The sequence below is a fragment of the Peromyscus eremicus genome, chromosome 4 (genome assembly GCF_949786415.1).
Source record: "Peromyscus eremicus chromosome 4, PerEre_H2_v1, whole genome shotgun sequence".
Classification (NCBI taxonomy): domain Eukaryota; kingdom Metazoa; phylum Chordata; class Mammalia; order Rodentia; family Cricetidae; genus Peromyscus; species Peromyscus eremicus.
Window position 1 is genome coordinate 125,452,384 of NC_081419.1, and position 13,478 is coordinate 125,465,861.

The 13,478-nt window shown below is 44.3% G+C and overlaps 1 protein-coding gene across 1 annotated transcript in view; it reads right to left on the reverse strand.

The window, feature by feature from the left end:
• Nucleotides 1-12,551: 12,551 nt before the first annotated feature.
• The window catches only part of Defb116 (defensin beta 116), a 39,140-nt gene continuing 38,213 nt past the window's right edge, over nucleotides 12,552-13,478 (reverse strand). The window contains exon 3 of the mRNA XM_059261635.1: nucleotides 12,552-12,860. Within this exon, the coding sequence (XP_059117618.1) occupies nucleotides 12,691-12,860 (170 nt within the window). The 3' untranslated portion in view covers nucleotides 12,552-12,690. The remainder of the gene's footprint in view (nucleotides 12,861-13,478) is intronic.

A 13,478-nucleotide genomic window follows, 5' to 3' on the forward strand; every position in this document is an offset into this window, starting at 1 on the left:
TCCTCCTATTTATTCTCTCAGCCTGCCAGTCCTGTCTATCCTTCACCTGCCTAGCTATTGACCATTCAACTTTTTTTTAGACCAATCAGGTACCTCATGCAGGCACGGTGAAACAAATGCAACACATCTTTTCATAATTAAACAAATACAGCAGAAACAAATGTAACACACCTTTACAGGTTAAAGTAATATTCCCTGGCAGAAACAAATGTAACACATCTTTACACAGTTAAAGTGATTTCCACAACAGTGGCTGGCACCTCATCCACAGCACTGCTCTAGTTTACTTTCTGCTGCTCCAGTAAACACGGGTAACTCAGAGCAACTTGTGGGGAAAGAGCGCATTTGGTTTTCAGATTACAGAACACTGTTAAGGGAAGCAGGAACTCAAGGCAGAACTGGAGAAGGAACCATGAAGGAATGAGGCTTGCAGGCTCCCTTTCAGCTACCCAGGTCTTGAGTTTAACTGTATCAGCACTCCTCTCTCATCCCTAAGCCTGAACAGCACACCTCATAAAACCACCTTACAGTTTCATTTATAAACAGACAAAAAGAATCGGGAAATAATCTGGGCCAGGGAGTCGGCTCAGTGGGTAAAGTCCTTGCTATTTAAACATGAAGACCTGAGTTCAGATCCCCAGTATTCATATTAAATCTGGGTGTGATGATACATGAATGTCACCCAGCATTGGGGAGGTGGAGGTAAGTGACTCCCCAGGCCTGGCTGATCAGGCCATCTAACTGAAACAGCCATCTCAAGGTGAGAGATTTTGTCTCAAAACTAAGGTGAGGGATGATTGAAGGGTGAGGGGTTACTCACTAGATCATGGGCCACTCAAAGGCAACTGTATCACCAGAAGCCCACCCAAACGGGTGAAAGTTCACAAAATCTGGAACCCTGGAGCTCTCTGTGTTACCAATTAGGGCTCTTGGGTCAGGTTCACTTTCTTCACTGATTGAAGAACAAAAAAGCAGGAAACAAATAATGGTCACAGAGAGCTAACAAGTCTTATTAGAAGCAAGAGTGTGCACACACACACACATACACACACGCCTCACAAGTGAGGAGGGGATTCAGCAGCTGAGCTCTCTCTCTCCCTGGAGGGCTGGGGGTCCTAAGTGTTTCCGGTGGCCTGAGATGGGTCCTCCTCCTCTCATTTTGGGTCAGTCATTTGGACAAAGGAGACAAGGATGGTTAATTCACATTCATGTCCACAGCCTGCCTGGGAAATGTCTAGGCAGGTCAGTTGGAAGGGTGCCCACCATATTAGGGGAAGTGTCAAGGAACTCTGCCAAGTATTTGTCCTGAGCAAAGAAGAAGCTGGAAGTGTGCCATGTTGTTTATTTATGACGTCTTTCACATCTGTCTACCTGCAGGGTCCTGTCTGGCTCCCCTATTCCCTCTTCTGCCTAACTCATAGGAAGATTGACAAGATAGTGTCTCTTCAGCCTCCTTACTACTTATGTAATTGTGGGCAGGGGATGTCTTGTGAATCTGGTACAGTTCAGGAACTTCCTGAGACTTGTGAGTTGTTTACTACCTGAGCCTTAAGCCTTCCTTTAAAACTTCTCAAGGAGCTTCCTCCAAGGATGTTTCAATTTGGCAAAAATTCCCAGGCAGTTAGACCACTGCCCTAGAAAGCAGTCATGAAGCAAAGTATGTGCCCTGACACTTCATTTGGTAATTCCAGAGTGTAGGTGGAAATATTAACATATGCACACAGTTTCGTGAGAAAAGACTTAGTTACTTGATCAACAAGAGGGATGTAAGGAGTGGAAACCACCTGCTCTACCTCTTTCTTGGTCAGTTTGCCTCATCAGCATCCACCCTCCCACCAGCACTCCCTGGATAGCTATTACAGACAGAGAATCTGATTCCCCAAGGTATAAGACTTCCCTAGACATCGCACAGATCCTCTGCAGCTCCCATTCCAGTGAATGAGCATGGCTCAGATGTCCACCAGGACCCCAGTCTCCTAGAAAGAATGCCACAGCTGGAAGATGAAGGAGTGAGGTAGTATCTATGGTGGTCAGACGCATCTGTTGGCAACTGACCAAAGCCTTGGGAAGCAATAGGGCTATGGAATCTGGAGACACATAAAAATCCATTTCTCGATTAAGTGACCAAAACAATGCAATAAAGCACAATGTAGTATGGAGTATAGCTGACAGATGAACTCTTACTCAGTGACACATCAACTCAGTATGGCACATTCTTTAAGCTTTATACCCATGAAAGTTCTGTCTTTTGAATATGCCTAAAATATATCTAAAAATAACATATATTTATCACCTAAAAATAGATAAGGTGATTTGAATGAGAATAGCCTCCATAGGCTCATATGTTTGAATGCTTGGTCACCAATTGGTAGAACTGTTTGGGAAGGATTATGAGGTGTGGCCTTGTTGGAGGTGGTGTGTCACTGGGGGCAGACTTTCAATTTCAAAGGCCCACATCATTCCCAATGTGCTCTCTCTGCCTCCTACTTGTGGACCAAAATGTGAGGTCTCAACTACTGTGCCAGCACCATGCCTGCCAGCCTGCTGCCATGCTCCCAGCCGTGATGGTCATGGACTTTAACTCTCTGAAACTGTAAGCCCACAATAAACTTTTTATTCTATAAATTGCCTTGGTTATGGTGTCTTTACAGCTATAGAAAAGTGACTAAGACAGATGTCATTAAATATTAAGACATAAACTTCTGGTCTTGACAATTATGCATAGAATCATACTTCCAAACTACTGTTTAGACCCTCTATAGTGATCTTAACCACTTTAATAGTTTGTTGTTTTGTTTTGTTTTGAAACCGGGTCTTACTATGTAGCTCTGGCTGACTGGGAACTCACTGTGTAAACCAGACTGTCCTTGAACTCATAGAGATCTACCTGCTTCAGCCTCCCAGCTGGGATTAAACCCATGTGTCACCACACTCAGATCGTTAACAATTTTTAGAGTGAACTGAAGCTTCGGGGGAGGGCACACCTATGTTAAAGACTCTACAAGGCTAACTGACTAATTAGAACAGCAATTGTGGAGAGTTAGAATGTTGCAAGGCCAGAGCAAAACTATCTTGGGCTGCCTTTAGCCTCCTTGATAATTATTCACTGCTCACCATCCTGTGGTTAGCAGATAAAACTTTGGGGCACCTTAACAGACCACCAGCTTAAACCAAACCAAATGCCAAGGAAGCATCTGAGACCAACGGCATCCCAATGATCCCAACATATTTGAAAAGTCCCTTGATATATATATCAATATATATATATTGTTCTGGGCCAAAAAAAATCCACGAGAAGCAGGGAGATGCTTGATCAATTCTGATCTAACAGAAGAAACTCTTTTATTCCTTTTGAAGTAAGAAATGTTCTGTTGACACCTGATACAGTTTCAAGGTGTATTGCCATGCCACGGTGCTGGCTGTATCTATCAGCATGTTTAGATGTCCCCAAAACATTGATGGTATAACACATTGAATGTTTGGAAGTATGAAAATGTGTAAGAAAATATGTGACTGAAAATAAAAGGAAATGAAATTATGTTAGTCAAGGGTCTCTTGAGGAACACAACTGATAGAAAGAGTACATACTAAAAGAGAATTTATTAGTTAGCTTACATGGTATGGTCTGGGTAGTCCAACAATAGCTGTCTCACAGTGCAGGGGCCTGAGAATCTGGTAGCTTCTCAGCCCACAAGGATGGATGTCTCAGCAGTCCCAGCATGGACTGGAAGGCCTGGAGGATTCCTGGAGAGTCTGTGCTGGAAGCTTGAAGAAGCTGGTTTTGATATAAACAAAGGAATGCTGCAGTGCAGCCACAGGGTGATGAACTCGCAGCGGGAGAGAAGAAAGCAGGCGAATGCAACATTCTCTCCTTCCATCTCCTTCTTATCTGGGCTGTCAATGGAAGGCACCATCCACATTTATGGTGAGCCACCCCAGTTCAACTAATCTGATCAAGAAAGTCCCTCATAGGAACGCCCAACATCTTACCTTTTGCTTGATTTCAGATCCAACCAAGATGCGCCTTCACAGGTACACAGCAGACTTGGAGCTGGGTGTCTCACGTATATATTTATTGCAATTTTGTTTCATTTACAAATTCTTCTCGTTCACAGTATAATTTATTACTGTGATTTATCTAACCAGAGAGTCGTTCCTATTTCTGGAAGTGAGCAATGACAGACTGCTGGCAGAGATTGAAGCCCCTGGAAACTTGGTGAAGAACATATGAAAAAGAAATTTCTAGCAAGAGAGGACATGGGTTGCCCAGAACAGCCCTGGTGTCTGACAGGAAAACTCAGAAGGCCATCCCTATGCATCTTCCAGTTCAACAGATCACTTCCAAAACCTGTGAAATAAGGCAATCTGACAGGCATTAGAACAGACTTCTGTAATTGGTGTTTTTCATTGGACCATCAGCTCCCCAATGACACTGAGACCTATTATTAATTATGAGTGCTCAGCCAATATCTTAGGCTTGTCCCACTAGCTCTTATAATTTAAATTAACCCATTTCTATTCATCTATGTGTTACCATGTGACTCATGACATTTACCTGTCTTCCAGCATATCTTGCTCCCTCTCCACCTGGCTGCAACCCTGCCTTCTTCCCAGCATCCTCTCTGCCCCCAAAATCCTGTCTAGCTATTGACTGTTCAGCTTTTTATTAAACCAGTCAGAGTGACACATCTTCACAGTGTATAAAAACGTTATTCCACAATATTTCACCCTCTTCGTCTAAATAAAAAGGAAAGGTTTTAACTCTAACATAATAAAACTATATACAGTAAGAACAATCATTAGGTATTGTCTAAATAGAAAGGAAAGGTATTAAATTTAAATGAAACTATATACAATAAGAACAATTATCAAGTAAGAATTACATTCACAATGTCCAGTCCATTTGTATTTGGCAAATTTAGAGAAAATACTCCATTATCTATCCTCTCTTGATGAGTCCAAAGTTTTGTACCTAATTTATCTTTTATCATAATTAAGGAAAACTATAACAATAACTACATAGTCTTCAATTCCATCAAAGACCCCAGAAGGATATATTACCTGAATAAACAGGAAGTGCAGAACAAGCCACTTTCAAAACTAAGAAGTGACAGAGACATCTGGTTGCTTGGACAATCACCCCAAGGTTCCTCTGCATCCATCTTCGGCCTACAGGCCTAGAATATCCGACAAACTTTTCTGTGAAGCAGGAATTTTGAAAAACTATGCTGCCTTATTTTGGCAAAGTTCAGTAGTCACTTTCCTGTGTGTCCTGCAGAATATCTGGCAGGTTTTTCTATGAAGTAGGAATTTTGAAGGACTGTCCCATCTTATCTTGGGAAAGTTCAACAGTTTTTTTTCCCCTTTGTGTCCTGCTTGTCCAGTTTGGACAGCATACTGTCAGCAGTCAAGACAAGAGCAGTTTCTTGCCCAAATGGTTAGTTTTGCCACATTTAAAGCAAACTCCATATGGAGGTTCTTTGATGTCCACCATCCTTTTATAAAGTAGATTGGTGCTGTCATGTGCAGACATGCCTCACTGACATGAAAAACCCTATGTTAACAAAACATTTAAAATGTCATATTCTGTAGCTCTTTGAAGTATTTGAAGACCATCTATCTATCTAAAATATATTTCCGTTTGACCTTGAAAACATATCTAACATGACTACAAGTTTGATTGTTATAGGTGACTAACTACCAACCTTTTTTATTTCTTATTCTTATTAACCTACCTAATTTCTAAATAATTTGTAATAATAACTTTCAAGGATTAGTAATTTATATTACATTGTTAAATGAGCTGCATAGATATAATAACTTAAACAAGAGTAGAAACATATATACAGTATGTTCTAACAAAAATAACCTTAAATTTGTATCAGTATACAAAACCCTATACCAATATAAAGTATTTGAGACTAGTGTTTATTCAAAAGTGGACTCAATAATCCACTCTTTCATCTCATCATTTTTTATACTATATCCTCCCTTTTTCTCTTCAGAAAGAGATCCCTGAATCTAATCTCCTTTGTTCAGTTTTTTTTCTGACCATGACCAATAACAATTTGTTAAAAAAAAAAAAACAACCCTAAACAATGACAAATACCCATAGCCCACTGGATGACCAAAAAACACCCACTCCACCTCTTGGGAATGTAGGCATTGTGTTCTCTAGACTGCTTCCCTATTGTCTGGGGATTCTGACATCTTTAAGGGACCCTGAAAAAAAATTAAGATAATGGTCAAGTCCTGGGGGAGCTAGCTGTTGTCTAGTCTTGGTATGATAGAATAATGCAAGGCTTATTTAAAGTTCTGGCTGGAGTAGTCTGTGAGGCTGGACCATCTCGATCAGCAGCCTTGAAGCTGTTCTGGATGCAGAACTCTGAGAAAACTGCAACAGAGGCAATCTGAGAGACTGGATCACCTGGGCCACCCGTTTTCATTGGTGTCTGGTCCCCTTTTCCTGAAAACACACAACCTTTCAAAGGTAACATATATACACACACATATATGCACTAACACAAGTATGGACTGTGTGCTATACACAAGCCTGCCAAAGACGATTTTTTGTTTTATGTTTGAGCAGGTGAAACATATATCACCTGTCTTTTTTTTTTTTTTTTTTTTTTTTTTGGTTTTTCGAGACAGAGTTTCTCTGTGTAGCTTTGCGCCTTTCCTGGAACTCACTTGGTAGCCCAGGCCGGCCTCGAACTCACAGAGATCCGCCTGGCTCTGCCTCCCGAGTGCTGGGATTAAAGGCGTGCGCCACCCGGCTATCACCTGTCTTGTAGGTTATTTTTTTAAAGGTTTATTTCTTTATGTCTATAGCTAGGGTTTTCAGGGGATCTTTCCCAATAAAATCTGATCTCTATCAATCTTGAATGAATCCACAGCCTTTGTTTTCTTTGGAAACAAAAGCATAACCTCTTCCCCAATGTAACATATTTTTGACTTCCATTTTGAAGTTGAGATATTTTAAAAATATATAGGTTGGATTAATTTAGTAGGTCTTTATAATCCAATGTCTCTCAGCAGCTATTGTTTGCTCACTAGCAACGAAAAATTTAAAGTCAATATACCACCATACAGGATCCAGACTCCTTGTGTATTTCCCATCTGTATGTGGCTTTTTAAAAAAAAATTTCTTTACTTTTCTCTTTAAAGACTTTATTATTTTTAAACTACTTTTTATGACTGTCTATACCCTTTTGCCCCCCTTAAGCCTACACACACTGTTAAACACACTGTAACCTGTTCAGAGTTTCCCCCCCCCCATCGGAACCTGCTTTAATGCTTATCTGTAACCTTTTCTGTCTGCATGAGCAAAACCTTAAACTACTACTCAGCTTAGCTCATGACTGGTGGTTCAAGCCTGAAGGCAGTGGCCAGGGAGATGCATCTCTGTACCGCAGCCCACTTGGGAGACCGCGGAACTAGGAAGCCACATTTGGCTCTGTTTTTGTGTGTTTGGAACCTTTTTAAAAAGCTTTCTCAGGTCTTACGTGGATATGTGCCCCCATGGTGGACACTATTTGTAATCAGTGTTTTTTGTCAGACCTCTGGCTCCCCAGTAATGACACTGAAACATTACTAATTACAAAAGCTCGGCCAATAGCTTAGGCTTGTCCCACTAGGTCTTATAACTTAAATTAATAAAGTTCTATTCATCTATGTGTTGCCATGTGAGTCATGGTACTTTCCTGTCATCCTGTATGTCTTGCTCCCTATCCATCTGTCTGGTGACCCCTCCTTCTTCTCCCCAGTGTCCTCTCTACCCCCAAATCCTGCCTAGCTATTGGCAATTTTGTGTACTGTGATACATCTTCACAGGGTACAAAAAAAAAATGATTCCACAACACACTTCAATGAAAGCAGGAGACTAAGACTCCAGACTGGACCAGAGGATAAGGGAGAATCTCTCTGCCTCTACTGACACACCCCCAGTCACCTCCATGGGTCATTTAAAGTAAGTGACTTAGGATGTCTAGACCAATCACTGCAACATGAAAAGCTGAAGATCTTATTGGTTCAAGTTTGAAAAGCTGTTGTCTTGGTCACGTTACACCCCATTACTGGTCCACCAATTCTCCTGGGACACTCAGGATGGTGATTCCAAATGGCAATTCAGGCATCTTGGTTCTGAGACGGATCAGAGAGACCTAATTCCCTCTAAGGAATTAGGGTATGGGTTAATTGGGGTTACATCTTTATTTTAAGCATCCTCTTCCAGGGGATACTGGTTTGATTCCCAGTAGTCAAAACCATCTATAACTCCAGTTCCAGAGAATCTAACATCTTTCTCTGGCCTTCCCAGGTACCAGGCACACACGAGGTGCATGGACATTTACCCAAGCAAAACACCCACACACATAAAAGGTAAAAATAAAATGTAAAAGAAAGAAAGGAAGGATGAAAGAAAGAAAGGAAGGAAGGAAGGAAGAAAGAAAGAAAGAAAGAAAGCTCCACGAACTACCTGATGCAGTTCTGCTCAGATGGGGACTAGCCAGGCTGGGTCCTCAAGGCCCTGGCTGGCAGGAAGACATCTGTGGGCCAGTCCAGTGCCACAAGGTGCTGGGCAAGTGGTCATCATTATGATAAGCAAATATGTGGTGGAGAAATGGGCAAGAAAGAGAAGCAGAGTGGTTCCCATGCTATGGAAAAGCAGAGAGAGGAAGAAACAAAGGCCGTGAGGAATGAATGGGCAGATGTTGGAGGCCTGTTTACCACCTGGGGCCATGGTGAAGGTGGTGAGGTATAGACTGAGGGGGGAGGTCTGCTTGCCATCCAGGGCCATGTTGATGTCCGGGCCAGGGTGCTGCCAAGGGCCATGTCTGGGTCCCTGGTCCTACAGTAGCAGGGTCTGTGTTGACATCCATGGCTCCTGTTGCCATCCAGTGCCATGCTGATTCCAGTGGTCTGCCTACCTCCTGGGGCTGTTTGGGTCCAGAGGCCACACTGCTGCTGGTGCCTGCCAATCTGGGTGGTCTTCACTGCTATCTGGGGCCATGGTGACAACCAGATCCAGGTTGCTGCCGTGGACCAGGTTTGGGTCCATGGTCCTACCACAGCCGAGATCTAGGTTGATGTCTTCGGCCCATGTTGCCACCAAAGGCCACATGAAGCCTGGGGTCTGGGCAGCAACCTGTGGCCTTGATGGTGTTCAGGGGCCATACTGTGCTGCCAGAGCCATTCTGATCTGAGTAGCTGGGGAACTACCTGGAGCTAGGATGTCAACCAGGCTGAGCTGCTGCCTGGGGCCATGTCTGGGTCCATAGCCCAGCTACAGCTGGGGTCTGTGTTGAATTCTGTGGCCCAGGATGCTAATAGGGCCCACACAGAGGTCTGGGGTCTGGGCTGGAGCCTGTGGCTTGGCTGGAGTTTGGGGCCATGCAACAGCAGGAGTCATACAGAATGGGTGGCCTGTGCTGGCATTTAGGGCCATGGTGTCATCAGGGCCCAGGCTGCTGTGGAGGGCCATGTCTGGGTCCATGGCCCTATCTCCCCCGGGGTCTGTGCCGATGTCCGAGGCTCCTGTTACCATCGAATACCATCCATACACCTGAGATTGAGGGCTATGAAAGTGTCTGAGGGCCATACTGCTGCTGGGGCCTGTGTGGACCTGAGTAGTCTGCTTTGCCACCTGGGGCAGTGGTGACATCCAGACTCAGCTGCTGCCAAAGACCATGTCTGGGTCCATGGCCCTACCGTGGCTGGGGTCTGTGCTGACATCCAAGTCCCAAATTGCCACCAAAGATCACATAGAAGCCCAGGGATTGTTGGAGAGATGGCTCAGTGGTTAAGAGCACTGACTGCTCTTCCAGAGGTCCTGAGTTCAATTTCCAGCAACCACATGATGGCTCACAACCACCCACAATGAGATCTGGCGCCCTCTTCTGGCCTGCAAGGACACATGCAGGCAGAACAAAACTGTAAACATAATAAATAAAAAAGAAGCCCAGGGATGGGGCCATGACCTGAGGATTTGGTGGTGTCCACCCAGGATGTCATCCAGGCTCAAGTTGCTACCAAGGGCCATGTCTGGGTCTGTGGTCCAGCTGTAGCTCCGGTCTGTGTTGACGTCTGTAACTCATGTCACCTCAGGAGGCCTTAGGAACCATGTGAGATGAAATCAGAGGGCCAAACTGAGCCAGCCCCACCCTTCACTGGCCCTGGGAAAGCTGGCCATGCCTCTCGCTGGACAGTACAGCAAGAAAGCTAGCCCCTGCACTCTGGCCCCTACCCCTCACCACAGATGAGGGTGAACAGACCCTGAGGGCATGCATGTATGGGAGCTGGCTTTATCCCCGCGCCTGAGGTGGGCAGCCCCAGTGGCCTGGACTGGCCAGCTCAGGTACTACCGCAGCCAGGCCTTGGGATGGCCCACTCCCACATCTAGGACCTGCTGGAGCTCGTGAAGGGACTGGTCCTGTGGAACGATACCCGCAGGAGCTCCGAGACTCAGGGTGACAACAGGATATCCCAGAGGAGTTTTGGTGAGGATCCAGGGATGAGGGTATACCGGAAACCAGAGGCCTTGAACCAGACCAGTGACTCATTGCAATGAACATTTGCTAGTAAAGCTGATGGGATAAAGGGTGTGTACCACATGACACACCGAGGGGCCCAAAGCCACCAGGACGAGCGAAGAGGTGTTGGCGAGGTGGGAAAGGAGGAGAGGTGAAGAGATTTTTTGTTGTTTTTGTTTTGTTTTGGGCTTTTTGTTGTTGTTGTCATTGTTCTTGTTTTTGTCTGCTTGCTTTGTTTTGTTTCCTTTTGTTGGGAGGCACTGCAGGGGTGAGGGGAGGATATGGGGGTACCAGGAGGTGAGCAGAATTGGGGTGCATGATGTGAAACTCCCAAAGAATCAATAAAGAAGTTAAATTTAAAAAAAAAGAAAAAAATCATTAGTCACTACCATTCTGAGGCCACTGCCTCATAAGCACCTCTTAGTTCAGTGATGGAGAGACCAAAGAAAAGCTCCCCCGACCCCCATGCATGCACTCAGTTTAAAGATGACATAAAGACAGAACAGCAAGGACTCTATTTAAAAGGGGAGGAAGCAAAGACACAGCGCTTCAAAACTCCCAGTGGGCGGGTGTGAAGATGGGCAAGAAAGATGCAGAAAGCCTGGGTTCTCCAAGAAAAATCACACGTCTTCCCTGGTTGCTACGGTTCAGGGCTCCACAAAGTATGAAGTTTCACTTTGTGTCCCTCCTGCCTACATCACAGATTGGGGAGCAAATCTCCTACCGAGGGGGTACAGCCATGAAAGCACCTGATTGACATTATAAAAGGCAGAAACATTCGAAGCTGCCCATTCTACCAGGTGAGAATCAAGTGGGGTTCATTCTGCAAACTTCCTCCTGTGCCCCGCTTTGTCTAACTCTCTTAGAAGAATTTCTGTGCTGACACTGGGTTTCTGAAGTTAGCTCCCACTTCTACAAAGCTTTTGAATAGCTTAGTGAAAGGGATTGTCCAAGGTGCACACTGCTATTAGTGTCCCGGGAGATGAGCCCACAACACAACTGGAATGGTGTCACTAATCAAGGGCTTCTTCAGAAGCTGAGAATTTCAGGCTGAATGGTGAGTCCATCTAATTACTCAAATGAAAGTCTCATCATTAAATTGAGATGAGTTTGATGGTTGGAGCTAACAGATCATTGTGACGGCTTTGGCGTGACGACTGGGGATGAGCTGGAAAGAGAATGCCTTCTGTGTTTCTGGACAGAGAAACAGGACAGAGTGTGGGTGCGCATGATTGGGGAAGACGAGGAAAAGGCCAGGTGGGACTCTAAAGATCACCTGGAGCATTTTGAGTCTGAGATAGAAGAGAAACCAAAGAAAATATAGTGAAATACAGTCTGGCATGCGGCTCTGGAACCAGCATTCACTCTGGGTTGAATGTGTGAAAATAGAATTTGAATGGGACTCTGGGTGTGCTGTCAATGACCATGAGATACAGAATCTGCCCAAGACTCCCTAGCTTCTCAGCAGTAACGGAAGGATCAAACCCTTCAGACTCTGTCCATTTTCTTTGTCTAAGATGAAAAGAAATTAGAGAAGCAGGACTCTGAGCTTTGAATGAAGAATTCCACAAGTTTAACAAATTCCTGCCCTCAACTCTGCCTGCCTATCTGGTTCTAGTTCCTCTTAAGGACATTGCATCAGACAAAGCAGGCAGTGTGAGTCCCAGGGAAACCAAGGCAGATTTGTTGCTGTAGCTTGGCTCTTTGAGCTTTCCTAAGAGGATGTCATGATCTCTCCCACGTGTTCACTGCATCATCTGGAGTCAATCCGATTGTTCCAGCCCTTGTTCAGAATGAGGTCAAGACAGGACATAAAAGTCAGCCACTCCTTTCTCAGCATTCTTTATACCCCACGAGGTACCCTGGTGCCCACCTGTGTTCTCTCTCTGTGTGTGTGTGTGTGTGTGTGTGTGTGTGTGTGTGTGTGTGTGTAGGTCAGTGTTTTCTCCCATACTCTAAGGCCACCCAGATCCCAGACTGACCTGTCCTGGCCAGTGATGGCCACTCACAGAGAGACACATGTCAGAAGGAGTGCATTTTTATGGGGAGAGCATTCCAGAACACGGGAAAAATTACTACAAGAAGGCACAATGTTGGCGACGTTGGAACTTGAGAGTAGCTTGAAGCATTTGTGGTGGGCAAGTTAGACTCCTTCACAGAGTCAGAAACTGGTCATTCCCTCAGGGAATTTGAGGCAGCACTTTCTGTTCTTTGGGCAGGTTAAATATTGGATCTCATATTTCTGGCAGGAATTTCTGCATATGCCCCCGTAAAGCTCACATGGAATCCAGGGCACTCGCCTCTTGCTACTGCCAAATCCGAACAGGCCACCTGGGAAAGACATAGCCATGCTTAGTTTCTGTGCTGCAGCCATTCTAGAGGTGAGAAATCATGATGGAAATGAAACAGTCCCTTTGAGCACAGCCCCAGGGTTAACCGGAGCTCTGCCCTCTGCTAGCTCCACGCTTGTGTGGCTTCCTTCAGCCCCTGGCTCTCCTTCGCATCATCTTTACAGTGGAAGAAGCAACAGAGCCAAGTCCCTAAGGTTTTTGTGATGATAAAATGATCACATATGGAATGTCCATTAAATCCTCAAATGTTTAATAAGTAGTTAAACATCTTATTATATAATTATATGAATTATTTGTATTATAAATTATTCTATATTATTTATTATAAAATATAATATTATTTATATATAAATATTATACAAATTATAAATATTATACAAATCACTAATGTAATTAAATTATTTATTGTAATTAAATGTATGGCACCACTGATGCAAACGTTCCTGAATACCTTGGATCCATAGCCTGCACCATGGATACACACTGAACATGCTCTGTGTGCCTCTAGTGATATGAATTCCAGAAGGAAACACATGTTTGAACCTATGGGTATGTATGACTTGATGCTATGAAACAGATACAAACATGTTCCATACAC